At 35.2% G+C, this 15,426-nt stretch overlaps 1 protein-coding gene across 1 annotated transcript in view; it reads left to right on the forward strand.

Moving 5' to 3' along the window:
- Positions 1-15,426, forward strand: part of LOC149786872 (uncharacterized) — a 91,821-nt gene that overhangs the window by 6,083 nt on the left and 70,312 nt on the right. The window contains exons 2-6 of the mRNA XM_089977381.1: positions 1,444-1,693; positions 3,729-3,797; positions 8,062-8,136; positions 9,660-9,777; positions 12,406-12,521. Coding sequence (XP_089833507.1) covers positions 1,446-1,693; positions 3,729-3,797; positions 8,062-8,136; positions 9,660-9,777; positions 12,406-12,521 — 626 coding nt within the window. The 5' untranslated portion in view covers positions 1,444-1,445. The remainder of the gene's footprint in view (positions 1-1,443; positions 1,694-3,728; positions 3,798-8,061; positions 8,137-9,659; positions 9,778-12,405; positions 12,522-15,426) is intronic.

The following is a 15,426-nucleotide window of genomic DNA, read 5'->3' on the forward strand; positions in this document are numbered from 1 at the left end:
TGGCTCAACACAGCCATGTCTCCATGCCTTTTTCTCTACAGTCCAAGAAATTACTTGGCAATACTGGGGGTGGTCCATTACTCCCTCTACTTTGAGATCAGAGGGGTAATTTACAATCTGAGCCAGTTGGATTCAAGATCTCCCAGCCAGTTAGATGCAAGATTTCCAGTATCTGTGAGTAAATTGCAACAGGTTTCTGACTGGGGTCCCTTTGCATGTACCCACTCCTTTGCATGTACCCACTCCTATCTGTTCATTTATGCATCAGATTCTAGTTGGTGCACTCATTAAAAGTAGAGGGTTTGATCTTCCAAGGTCATTCTACTCTGGACAAATTGTCCTTCCACATCAACAATCTACAAATGAAGGCTTACTTCTAGCATTGCTAGGGTGCATTGACAGAGTAAGGGGTCATTGTGTTGTGGTCTTCTCCGACAAAGTGTCTATCATAGCTAATCTGATATGCCAGGGAGGCACACATGCTTTCTTTCTTTATGTGGAGGTTTTAAACCTCCTCAGCTGAGCAACATTGGAGGACATCACACCCCAAAGTTTGCCACATTCTGGGCAAGAAGAATATATCAGTGGACAGTCCAGGTCAGGCATAGAATTGTATTTTCACCACTTTGTAACAGTTTTTCACACTGGGGGGAAAGTCACTGGTGGACTTGTTTTCAACCATGCTCAACAACAGATTAACCATTTTAACACATACATACATGCATGCAGACATACATGCATGCATGCATACATACCTACAAACCTACCTACCTTCAAAGAATATATATGGGTCCCCTTATTTCCAAGTAGTCTAAAGCACTCACCTTTACTGATTGCTCATACATCTCACTTCTGCACACTTGTGTTCGAATCTTGGCTCAACCAGTGTGGGTGTATGAGAAATCTTGCCTGTAACTTCACAGGGTCACCTCAAGTTATTCCTCCACTAAACATATTGGCTGCCAGGGCATTAAGCCAAATCAATAAAACAATGTCAAACTCAAAGTTAATCTTCCTCATCATTATTTAAGTGTACCTTTCTGTTATGTTGCAATTTCTTGTAGTACCCACTTTGACTTCAAATGTTTTAAAAAAACTAATGGGTAGCTCTCTGCAAAGAGGCAATGTCCTTCCAAAGTTAAGAAAAAACAGTTATTATAGCAAAAAAGTGTAATTTGCTATGATACATTTTAAATTAACATCTAAATTAAAACCATATAATGGTTATTTTGTACTGGTTACAATTTTGGTGATTTTTTGTGTGTTCAAAACATGGGATGTTAGATTTGGTTAGTTATGGACTTTAATAGATTATATTATTTCAGGTGGTAAATTTTGACAAAATTAATTTTAATGATCCCACTAAGAGACTACTACATCACTAAAACTACATCAACACTATAATTTGGTGCTGTTTGTATACAATAGTTTTTATTGTTTCAGGGATGATTAATCAAATGGAAAGCACAGATGTGTACCAACGACCAATACACAGGAGTGATGATGATTACAGCAGCAGTAGTGGAGAAGACCCTCAGTCGGATAGCGAGTATGGGGCTGATAATGAGGATAACGATGAGATACCTGATGAAAGACAAGAGAGTGTTGATCCCAGACCTTTCCAGTACAACAGGAAACTTGTTGTGGCATCCTTGCCATGTCTTGTCCTGGTTCTCAGTTTGGTTGGTGATTTGTAAGTACTGATTATACCATGAAATCGCGCTTATAAATTTATGTAATTTTTTTCTGAAAATAATGACTAAAATGTACATGGGGAATTCGTATTTAAATTTTTCATGGTATCAGATTTTGTGAACGAAAATGATGCTTTCGTAGGTACTTAAAATTGTCAATTTTCCTGCAGCATCAAGGTGAAATACTTGTTGGGTCTTGAAATTTGTGGTTTGGAGCAACCTCAAAATATACCAAAAAATTATGAGACAAATAAAGTCAAAGTTTTCTACAACAAATAAATGTTAATACTCAACAGTAGTAAATACTGTCAGTTTGTCTTGTTCCATTCATTTGCAGCAGTTGCCCGTACTTTTAAGAAATGGCAGGGTTATTATATTCCAGACCTTTGCAGAAAAAGGAGAAAGACTGCTAGACCTTTTGTTCTTTCCTAATCACTGGTCTTATGAGTGAAAACCTGATTGAATAAAGTGTTTTATCCCACCAGGTAGCAACTGAGTTTAAAAAAAATGCAAAAATTGGGTTCATAGCTCTCCACTGTAAATCTCTATTATCCCAACCCTTTCATGACATATTTACCCCATATTGATCTCACTTGACCCAAGGGTCATAGCTGAAAATCTCTGTTATCCCAACCCTTTCATTACATATTTACCCCCATCTTGATCTCACTTGATCCAAAGGTCATAGCTGAAAATCTCTTTTATACAGAGTGCACTGTATAAAATTTGTTCCCATTCACTTGCTTTGGATAAGTGACTTAGGTGACTTGTCCTACCAATATTTTACTTGCCTCATTTTTTGACTTCATAATTTTCTTCATTTGCCAGTGTAAAATGTCTGTAACGCTCTCTAAAAGCTATGAATATTAATGTGAGTTTGATGGTACTGTACAATTTGTTATTGGGTAGGAAATTATGCATTGTCTGTTAAAATAGTTCATTTTACTTTTTCTTGCCTCTTCAGAATGGCAGTTATTTGTTTTCGTCAAATTGTCAAAAGTAAAATATAGTTTGATATTTTAGTGCCAGCCTGCCCCACCCCCCTCCAAAAAAATTATGGTACAGAAAACCAGTACTTCTAAAAGGACATTTAATTTTGCAATATTATGTAAAATAAGATACATTGTACATACCTAGTTGTATTAATTATCATTTTTATTTTATACAGTCGAGTAGATTTTAAATGTCATGTTCAAAATCAAGCCTTCAAAATTAATTTTGGAACAATTATACTTTAGGCATCTACACCAGCTTAAATTCTGTGGGGTGTTTTTTTGTATTCCAATATGCGACAACATGAAAAAATGACAGTAATCAGTGTTTTAGACAGATCTGAATAATAGTGTCCATAATTATTGTTTTACCTGGACTTGAAAATTACTGTCAATAAAGCAGTGTTTTGTACTAACCTCTAAAATAGTGTCCATAATAGGGTTTTGTACAGAACCATGAAATAGTATCCATAATCTGTGTTTTACACAAAAGTGAAAAATAGTGTCCATCATAAAAAAAATTCTTTAAAGCATATTTGTAGTAAATTTGTTGGGCTTTAAAAGTGTGAAAAATATGCTGTTAATGATATATTTTTGCACTGTTTAATTTTCATAATCCAGCTCTTCAGGGTGTAAAATTTAAATGATTACGTAGTCATCCTTTCTCTTTACATTTTATTTATCAAAAATATGTATTTCTGCAACTATCATGTTCTAGCCAAAGTCACAAAATTTTTGCATTTGTTAATACTTTTTTGTTCACAGTATTTTTAAATCATGTCTAATACAGTGTTTACAAATTCATTCAATTAAACTGAACTTCATCTGTTTCATGTTTGTTGGTAACTAAGTTTTGATAACTTAGGTCAATTAGTCATAATGTTGTGGTGTTGTAGCAAGGTGTCCAGAGTTTGAAGACATCAGAGAACACAGAGCAGCCACCAACTTTGATCAGTGGTCACTGACTCTCCTTTTAATAAAATTTGTTTATGTGTGTGATTTTTTTTGGTAATATATTAAAAACATCTGTGAAATATTTCAGGTTGCTTATTGCTGTGAGTTTTGGAGCTGGTATATTGATAATGTTGGATCCAAAAGGAGAAAAGAAAAGGTAAGTTTTAATCATTTATTCATCAAGCCAGTCATTTTGATTATCAAATCCTCATGTAGACCCCTAACTGTAAGAAGATGCAAAATATCTAGATAGGGTCCACTGTATTTAATTTTATGAATTGCAAGAAATAAAATAAGCCCATATTCTAAATTGTCTCTGCTGAACACAACAATATATTGTTGGTTGATGCAAGTCTTATGTTAGCTACAGCATTATGGTCATCATACACATGTTATACACTTTGAAATATTTCTAAAATTTCAATATTTTATATTGTTTTTCTTAAGGTGGAGAAAACAGGTCAGGTGAAACAATCCAGTTTTGAACAGTGAAAGCACAATATTGCTATAAAACTTGAATGTAAATGAATCAGTTATTTGAAGTATAAATTTATAAAGCAACTTTTCATATCAGCATTTCCATTTCCAAGTGACTGGTTTGGATAATGTTTGTTAATCCTGTGACATCATATTTCAGGTTAATTGGATGTTGATTAAATTGATTCCTCATGTGCTTCAGTATTTGGATAATTGAATTACATGTAGTTCAGGCGTTAGGCGTTTGATACTGTTTGGCCAGCTTTGAATAGCTCCTAAGTGACTTTTGATGTTCACCCCATCAATAAGAAAAAAAATAAACACATCCAGCATCCCAGCTTGAATTTGGATGGATGTTGTGATCACCAAAAGGCTTGGGATTCATGGTGTAGGATTAACATTAAGTAAGCTGCTCACTTTAACTGGAAACAGACATGATTGTGTTTGCTTGGCTATTTAGAATGTTGGTTTAAAAATTCAAAACATTTGAGTCAATTGCAAAACTTTCTTACAGATTTTAGCAATACTGTGATTTTATTTAGTATTTTGGGGGTTTAAGCCATATAGGGATTCTGAAGAAAATAACAAGCGGAAGCTTTCAAAACGTTTGGGAACTTTTAATGTTTATAGTAGCCTGATTTGAAAATTTAATGCAGGTACATTAAATCCTGTCTTAAAAGACCACTGCTAACAGAGACCACTTGTCTTGTGAGACCAGGTTTTTAGTGCACTGATTTATTGATTATATAGAGTTATGTCCTGTTATGAGAGATTAACTTTTTTGAAAGTCCATGATTTTTTTAGCAGATTTGGTTGTCTTTTAAGACAGGTTCTACTTTATGTGTTATCCATACAAGCTTTCCATAGGTCAGTGGTCCTTTCTGTGGTTTTCCCAGGTTCTTCCTTTATTAGATACTCTGTCCGCCATGTATAGCCTATCATGCACTGAAAACTGTTAAACCCAAGCAACAAAAAGCAAAGCAAACAGCCTTGAAAAAATATGTGAATTAGAGAGATTGCCTTGAAATCTCCTTGAATTTGTTCAGCAAAAACATATTAAAATGGAATAAAGTATACCACTTTTAAATTCAGAATTTTTTATTGCATATTTTTCAGATATACTGAATAAATAAATGAGATAAAATTGGGGGGATCAAATAGCACATTACACGTGACCATTTCTCAGCATTATATCCGTGTTTCTTCTTCAATTTTAATTATTTTTGCAGTATTAAAATAACATAAATGAAACAGTGGCTGCTAGTTGGTATCTAAATCTCAAATCAGCAAGACACAGCAAACCATTGGATCAATCAGAACTTTCCCTCTCATGAGTTACAAAAGAGAAATGGGGGTAAACAGACAATCCCAGTGAACTACAGGCAGCTTTTTCTTCCTGACACATGAGAGAAGTTCATTCATGGTAATCTAAAATAGTCCTTGAACACTTCTAAAAGTGTTTGAAAAATAGCTTTCTGGGTTTGTACAAACTATGTACATTAACCTGAATGTTAAATATTTTTACTTTAATTTTTATTTCAATACCATTTTATCTTGCCCTCTTTGTATGTCGGATTTAAAGCTATGGGCTTCTTCTTCTTCAATGTTAGCATCAATTCAAGTCTACCTTTGTAATTGATAAGTCAGACAAAGGGATCATATCGCTTATGTGGGCATAGAATAACATTGTCTTCTTGACTGTAATAACAAGTGAAAACCTGTTTTGCGAGACCAGTCCTTATGCCATCAGTAAGTATTTGTTAAAAATAGGTGGTTTCTCATTAGAGGTCATCTTATTATATTAGACACTTGATCTGTGAACTGAATATACAGAGGAAATAAACAGTACTTTGTACTGCACTTGTCCAGAGGGATAGAGTAGTTGACTGACAGTCATACAGTGGGGATAGGGTAGCTAAAAATATTGAATGTCTAGACAACTAGTCAGGTAGCTAACTGAATATACAGAGGAAATAAACAGTACTTTGTACTGCACTTGTCCAGAGGGATAGAGTAGTTGACCGACAGTCATACAGTGGGGATAGGGTAGCTAAAAATATTGAATGTCTAGACAACTAGTCAGGTAGCTAACTGAATATACAGAGGAAATAAACAGTACTTTGTACTGCACTTGTCCAGAGGGATAGAGTAGTTGACCGACAGTCATACAGTGGGGATAGGGTAGCTAAAAATATTGAATGTCTAGACAACTAGTCAGGTAGCTAACTGAATATACAGAGGAAATAAACAGTACTTTGTACTGCACTTGTCCAGAGGGATAGAGTAGTTAACTGACAGTCATATAGTGGGGATAGGGTAGCTAAATATATTGCCTAAAAGAATATCAACACTTAACTGACAGTCATACAGTGGGCATAGGGTAGCTAAGAATATTGCCTAGAAGAATATCTGCAGTTGACTGACAGTCATACAGTGGGGATAGGGTAGCTAAAAATATTGCCTAGAAGGATATCAGCAGTTGACTGACAGTCATACAGTGGGGATAGGGTAGCTAAGAATATTGCCTAGAAGGATATCAGCAGTTGACTGACAGTCATACAGTGGGGATAGGGTAGCTAAAAATATTGCCTAGAAGGATATCAGCAGTGTGCTGACAGTCAAGCAGTGGAGGAAGGTAGCTTACAATATTGTTAATGAGTGGTGTTTATTCAGTAACTTCCTTTCTAGAGGGATATGGGTAATTAAACACTGGAAGTAAAGAAAAATTCAATTAATGATTTGATATGCAGGTAAAGATTTGAAATCCTTTTGCACACTTATTTACCTTGGTTTGAGTTCTGCATCAGCTTTGTGAAATATACCTAATTTATACAACAAGTGGAAGCTGTCAAAGAAGTAAATGATATATAATTTTACCAGGACTTAATAAAATGTTAATCATGACCATACTTTTTTTATAGTAAGAATTGTGTGATAATGAAAAACCTTAAATTGAGGGAGTGCTGCATTAAACAATGTTGATCCATGCACAAACAATGGGGTATTTCTTAACAAGCATTCTTTCATATTAGAGGTCTTTCAAGTCAGGTTTATTCCTTCTTAGAGACAAGATTGCAGATAGGAGTATATTGTAAGCCAATCAGCCTTTTCTTGGTGCAGATGTATCAAATATACAAGAGTTTGTTTTGATTTTTTAAACAAAATTGTCAGATATATAATTGATATAAAGAAGATTGATTTCTTTTTGGTGTCGAGTTGTAAGTCACTCTGGTGTCTCAGTCTTTGCAAGAATGGTCTTCATGCATTGGTTATTCAGGTGTTAGTCAGCAACCTCTGTGGAAGAAAATCACAAGAAAAGCCTGCCAAGTTGTGATGGTGTCAATCAGCAACCTCTGTGGTAGAAAATCAGAAGAAAAGCCTGCCAAGTTGTGATGGTGATTTGTAGGTATTTACCCCTCCATTGTGGCAGCTTCATCACAAGCAAGTGTGGAGGGGATTAACTCTCCCACCTTGATGCATGGAAAAACAAAATATTCTTTGAGCTGTAGTGTAGTTCAAATTAATATTTGATTAAAAGTCTTGCAATTACGTCAGGCTACAGATAGTAGAAGGTGTGAGGCATTTCATTCATCAATACAAGCAGTTGAAATTGATATTGTATAACAAGTCTTGGATGAGCAGCTTTGCAATTATTATGTGTACTCACATATAGGTTGGATCAAACTGCAACTTGCATAGACCCATATCTGCCATGACATTATGTCCCAGTAAATCTGGGTCAGTGCAGAATGTTTTGAGTAAACATTAGCACAAACAGTAAAGACCCTGCTCTACTGGCACATTATGCCACAGCATTTCAGGGTCCCTGTTGATTTCAGTTTGACCCGATTGTTAAATGATATATATGGTACATAGACACATTTGATGACTGTAAGTGTAATCTTAGAAAAATTCCTGACAAACATCTTTCATTCTCATTTCAGATGTGTTGTGATACTGATCCTGTTGTTTGTACCATGCCATGCATATATTATTTATACAGTATTTCCTCTGATATGGTGAGTATGTACTATGTACATGCTTGTAAAGGTTTTGTTGATGAGTTATCTCCCTTGGAACATGTAGTTCAGTAGCATTGAGTTCTCAAGAATATTTGAACTATTCATATGTATAATTTATTGTTAAGCATGTCACTAATTATTTCTCTTTGAGCCAAAAGCAAGAGTTCTTGAATCCAAGAAATCATTCAAATTGTGTTTGAGACTCTGAAGTTTTAATAAAGAACTAAATAGATAACACAAATAACACCGAATTTTGATGGGAGTCTTAATACTAGAAAAATTATGATAAGTTGGTGAAAAGTCAAGGTCACTACCTGCAAGAACCAAAATGGTTGTTGAGTAATAATTTTAGTTCCAGGTCATATACCTTGACCAAAAGTTGTGTTGGGCTTACATTACTTTAGTTAAAAGAGTCTGTTGAATTTGGAGTAAAATGGTCAAAAGTTAATGTCATTTAGGTTTCAAGAAAAATGGATTTTAAGGAACAACTTTATTTTAGATCAACCTTTCTGGATGACTTGCACTTAAAGCTGTCAAACATTTAGAAAATCTAATGATTGGTTGCCAGGGTCCTTGATGAAATGGAAATTGTATTCTGTGTTTACAAACCTGAAGTTAAGTCCACATTTGTTAAAGCACAGTATCCTGTAAATATCACTACTTAATGTCATCTGGTACAAAGTCAAAGAATTCATCCTCAGTGCCTGATAAAGTTTTGAAATCCTCCATTGTCATCTAGTAAATAAATATGGTTTTGTCATCATAAATATTGTCTGACTCCCTTTCCTTGGCCACACTATCATGTGTGGATGTTTATTTAGAGACTGGGCTTGAGCTTTGTAGGGAACACTTTGATCATACAAATTGTGAAATCTATTCAAGATTGCCACTGTATCTCACTTGCAGCTCAATAAAAGTGTTGTCACATGGGAAAACATGCTATGTGATTAAGGTCAGTTATTTACTAGAAGAGGCAGACCTCTGCCAGCCACTGAAAAGTATACCTATTTGCAGCTCAATCAAAAGGATTGCCAACCTGAAAACAAAGTGACTCCTTCCTTTACAAACTTGTATATAGTTAGAGGATATCCTAACGCTCATTTTTTTACCCAGGTTATTATCAACCTGAGTGCCCAGATACCCATTGACATCTTTACTTATATTTAGGGTAATAAAGAAACATATTGATTCTGGGGTCAGATGTCATGGCTATGGTTCTCCCTAAAAAAGAAAATTCCTTCAAGACTCCTTACCTGTACTAAAGGTTCAGGTCATTGAGATTTGTTGGTCAGTAATTTTCAGATGACCTATTAGTTCCTATCTAGAAGGCTATTAAAGATGATGGGGTGGCCATATAGGATGCCATTGACTTTTTAGTATTTTAGTTTAATTCCATAATTTTTGTGAGAACAGGCAGTGGCTTGGCCAGTTTTGAATGGAATAAAGGGACTACTACATTGATATAATAATATCATAATGAATTATGAAAGTAAGATAGTATCATATTTTTTTTGTTTCAGGTTGTCTGTTTTCAATTTATTCCTGATAGGATCTATCAACATATTTGTAATACTAACAGGCGGTCTAGCTATTATTCAAATGACATACTTCCGGAAACAGGAACGTGCGATGTGTGTTGTAAGTATTATACAGTATGCATTATATTATGACTGACAAATTTACTGGTTAATTTTTGTTGGTTTTGCATGGTAGATGCTCTAAATTCAAGTAATGGGACAATACTAATTTCTAGGTCCAAATGGATATTCCCATATCAAAATGAGCTAATTTATTCCCAAGATAAAAAATAAAGAGTGGGACATATCATGGCTGAAGTAGCTGACTTTAAACTGGCATGGGTGCAGTATCTCTTTTGCATGCTGCTTTTCAGTGAAAAGTGTGCATCCCATACCTCCACCAATACCAACAACAACAACAAGGCAAAGCATTGGATGTAAATCAAAACATTTCATTCTGCAGGACTGAATAAAAGAATTAATTCAAAATTTTGTAGTAACTGGTCACCAAGTCAGGACCAGTTGTATTCTCAAGGTTCTTTGATATCTTGAACTAAGATTGGAACAGAGAACTCTTGTTAGCAAAATCTTCATATAAGTTGAGATAACTTGTAAATATAAAATCCCCATAAAACACTGTAAAATCCATGTCCATTAATCATTTAGGGGAACCAACTGGATACAAGTTAGTCTTTAATTAAAGGTTAATATTTTACATGGGAGAATTTTCATCCAGTTTGAATTTTGCAGTTATTATCATATAGTAACAAGTAACATAAATTTAACCTTGTGGATAGGAATACTATAAAATGCTGAAATACTCATTTTAAAAATTAAAACTTGCGTAAAATTAAAAATTAAAAATTGGCAAAAACAATTAACTACAGTGCAACCCCGCTATAATGTGAATTCAGATATAACACGGTCATGGCGTGGCTCCCGAAATTTTGTACATTCATTTGCACATGAAAAAATATTTTTTTGTTCAAAGTTCATGAAAAGTGTATAAAAATTAATTATCATTATGGGGAAGAGATCGCATATGAATTCGAATTTGATATGATCCTGGCGTGGTTCCTTCAATTTTAAATAATGTATGTGTATTTTTCTCATACCAGGAAAGAACATTTTTTTTTAAGCATGAGAAATAGTGTGTAAAACGTTTATTATCATTTTGGGGAAGAGTTCGCATACAAATTGGAATCTAATATGATCGTGGCATGGCTTTTAAATTTTAACAATTTCACCAGGTTCTTGAAGTGTTAGGTCAAAATAAACATTATTGGAAATGTTACTTATTACTGATCATGAGTAAAGCCAGTAAGTTGTCTTTGTGATTGTCTTCAATTAATTCTGTATACAATCATTGCTCAAACAATAGCCAACACGTGTTTCTTCTTTAACTCCATACACGATCAAGCAGCAGACAGTGCGTTGGTTGATAAAAGATTCTCACAATTTAATAAACATTACAAAAAAACGAAAGCTTTCAAGATGTTTGCTGAGCTTGGCGGTGTTATTAGATGCAATAAGTTGACAAGTAAATAATGTTGTCTTCATGAGCTGGAAATTGAAAGGGTATGATATTGTACATGCGTCAAAAATATAAAAAAATTATAAACCAACTTGTGACCATCACAGGCCTACTGCACTTAGTTCTCGGGTTTTACAATGGTATGGTGTTTGTTTATGAACTCGTTATTAATTTCTTATTTTTTATAAAAATATTTCACCATTATAGAAAAGCAAGTTCACAAACACAAGTCGTTCTCTGCACTTTGTGCAGTGATTAGTATAGTGGTTTTCTTATGGGTTTTTTTGATATTCTTAAAATCTGAAGTAAAAGTTATATGCATGCTGAAAGCATGTGTTGATTGTTAATTATTCTTGCTGTAGTCAATCAGACGAATAGGCATACAGCATTAATTATGGGAAATTTGCAGTGGATAAATGTACACAGAAATGCATATGAGAAATTTTAGCAGTATGAAATTTGTACAGACACCGTTCATGGACCCTGGAGCATAATGAACCTTACATTTGTTTCGTCTTTCTTAACCTAATTTTTGCTGTTAATTTTTCCCATTGAATTCAGACACATAATGATGTGTGACAAAATTATTGAATAGTTTAAATATGTATGCAACTTTGGCAATGGAATTACATTTATTATGGATTAATTGTCCTGACGGTACGACATCATACAGCAAGTAAATAGTGTTTCCCACTGAATGTATAAATTTCCCTGTTCATGCTGTATATTAGATGTTGAATTCAGACAATGATCTGGGAAAAAATTATTAAATATTCTAAATATGTGTGCAATTTTTCAATAGAATTACATGCATTATAGATGAACTGCATGCCACGATGGCACGATAATAAACAGTGTTGATACCCTATTCATCATACACATTAGACATGAATACTCATATATGTGCCAATGAGTTATTCTCTGAAAAAAAGTAAAATACGGTAAAACCCTGCATTATCATGACCCGATATTAATGCAATCCAATTTTTTGGACCCCAAATATCACATTATAGCGTGGTTCCACTGTATGTATAAATTTCCCTGTTTACAGTATATATTGATTTATATATCAACATAACCTTTTATCCATGACCATATTTACAGGTGCTCCTTATATACAAGTGGTTATGTACTAACCAGGTTAGATTATAGTAAAGGCTTAAAAACTGCTGTATTTTGACATAGATAAAATGTACAAATGATGTTCAATTTCAGTTGATAGAGCAGTTCCTGTTCTCAATTTATCCAGGAAGTTGTATTGTCATCCTCAGCTGGGCATTGTCTACTGTTATTTCCTGGCAACTAGCACCTTTTGTCTTGCTTATCACTGGGTAAGTTGGATTTTTAATGTAGCTTTAAAATATTTTCAGTCATATCGCTACAATGTCTGCAGTGTGGCAGTTTATAGTGATGTCTAGCACTGGGGCATCATGCCGCAGACATGTAGCAGGATGTCCCACCCAGTCACATTATCCTGACACCAGGCTGACCAGTCCTAACATTAACCTCTTAATGCTGAGTGCCAAGCGAGGCAGCTGTTAGTACCATTTCCTAAAGTCTTTGTTATGACTCGGCCAGGGATCAAACCCATGACCTCCCATATCCGAGGCGGACACTCTAACCACTAGGCCACCAGAGTGGTGTTTGCAAAGGAAAGAAAAAGTTCCTTCTGAATATCTGTCAGATTTTCTACCCGGCTCATACTCTCCCACACTAATATGTTTTACTCCAACACCTGGAGATCACAATGAGCAGGAATGTTTCTTAGGATATGTTCCACCAAAATTTTATTTGGTTTGGTTTCCCTTGCTTTACCATAAAAGATGAGACGCTTTTGATCAACCTTAGTAGGAATGTTTCTTATGACATGCTCTAAACAAACAATGATATGGCTTCTCAGTAACCAAGTAAAAGTTTCGTTTGTGACTTTCTCTTGAACGGTTGAGCCACTTATGGACATGTGTTGTCACCCATTTCCTACATTTCTTACTGGCCTGTATGATTAGCAACTTTTAAGTTTCTGGTGCTCGAAACATTTACTTTTTCTCCCCATATTTGTTCTTGTCATAATATTTTCTATAGTTAGAGATGAATATTGGCATCCATAGATAACTGTCTTGGATATGATACATAACAATACTTTTACACACATAGATAAACTGGAAAATATAAAGGGGAGTCCATTTTTGTAAAACAAACCTAGCTTGTTTCAGTCTATGAATCCATTGTCGGATATACTAAATTTCTGGAATAAGCAAAATTGAAGTGTTTTTCATTTTATTCTGACATTTCTTTTTCATTATATATGTTACCTATTAACATTAATTTTATTATTATAATCCCTAATATCTCACAATCCAGCCCTCACAAAGACAAAAATTTATTCTTTTCTGTCTGTAACATAAATACAAAGGGCAATAACTCTTATCCATTACCTCCCCTTGCCTTGTACATGTGTTGCTAGTTTAAGCTTTTGTTAGTGAATTGACTAGACGTTGTGCACTTCACCTTCCAAACTGAAATGGTCATTATTGCTAATTTAATTCTGCATGGCTCTACTACATTGTATTGGAATATGTTGAAATTTGTGTCATAGGTCCCCCATTGTGTTTGAGCATGGCCTTGTACCTGTAAGTTCTGACACACATTGTTTATGAATTACATTAATGCCCATTTTTATGTCCTTCCACCTTTCTTTTAAGTGGGGCCCCGAGTGGCTGAGTGGTGTAAAGCGCTCACCGTTCCAGATCACTGCCATCTCACCTCTGTCAGCGTAGGTTTGAGTCCAAGGCTCGGCTAGCGTGGGTACATGGGAAAGCCTGCCAGTAGTTTCTTGTGGGTCAGTGGTTCTTCCCTGGGTTTTTCAGGGTTCTTCCTCCACCAGTTATACTGGCCACCATGTATAGCCTATCTTGTGCTGAAAAATGGTGTTAAACCCTAGAACAACAACAAGTTTCTTTTAAGGCAAGAATTTGGACACTTTGGTGGAGTTTCCATCCCATTCTAGGCAGCTTCAGTTTTGATTTGGTATCGGCTGCTGACATTAACAGTATGACTTCCGTCTTATCCTTCATGCTTATTTCTTGTCCTGAGAGCGTTGCAGCAGAAACAGTTCAACCCATTAGGCTTGGAAACAACTGTATGAGTTAGAAGGCCATCCACTTTAAATGCCTACTATGGGAAGTGGCATGTTTTCAGGAACTGATGCAAAGTCAAAACTTCATCCCACTGAGTACCTCTGTCCCAACAAGTAGATGGTTTTTAACTTTGCCTGTTCAAGGAAAAAGGGTTTGCTCTGATGACTATTACAGGCACATCCCATCGTTATGGTGGGGAGGATCTTGGTCATAACAAAGACCCCACTGACTTGTTGTCCAGCTTTGACTTCATAAGGCCTAAATGAGTCACATTGTTTTCCTAAGTAGAATCTTTCCTAGCTCCTTACTTTGCTGAATTCAAACAAATTCAGGCCTTTAGCCAGGATCTTGCTGAACCTCTTCTCATACAAAACCTGTTTCATGATATTGCTTACTTTGCCTTGCAGAGTCATTGAATTACATGCCTTCTCTGTTGACCCAGACTACCTTAAATTTCAATCAGTTGACTCAGTGGTCCTTATGATACAACCCAGTTTCTTTGCCCAGAATTGGTTGCTGTCAGTGGGCATTCAGAACATCATCATACAACCTTTCTCCTGTATTGATACAACTCACGATGCTTTCAGAGAGGACCTGGTACATTTGCTTAGATATTATCTGAAGCCTGTGTGTGGAGCTCAAAGACACCTCTTTCTCACAGTTAAACCTAGGAAAGAGGACATTACCTCTCAAGCCCACTTATCATGTTTGAAATGGGTAACATACACAGCATACTCAGACATATAACTAAAACAGAATTGCCTCATGATGATATCTGCTCATGAGATAAAAGTAATCTCTGCAAGTCTTGCCTTGAACATCATATCTCTATCAATATACCCTCTACCTATTGCATATTCTCCTAACGTTAATTTGATTGGAGAATCTATTTGAATGAGAAAGCAAAGTTTTTAGTCAGTTATTTTCTTCTATAATACTTACCTGATTACATTACTCGAATACTCTCCCATCCTTCCTGTGTTGCAAGCATCCAATTACACAATGTTCCACTCAGCTTAAACTAGTGCCACCTATAGGAGACAAGCTGAGTTAATGGGCAAGAGTTATTGCCCTTTGTCTACATATTAGAAAAGACAAA

This window comes from Sinohyriopsis cumingii, chromosome 12 (assembly GCF_028554795.1).
Source record: "Sinohyriopsis cumingii isolate HCF-2022 chromosome 12, ASM2855479v2, whole genome shotgun sequence".
NCBI lineage: Eukaryota > Metazoa > Mollusca > Bivalvia > Unionida > Unionidae > Sinohyriopsis > Sinohyriopsis cumingii.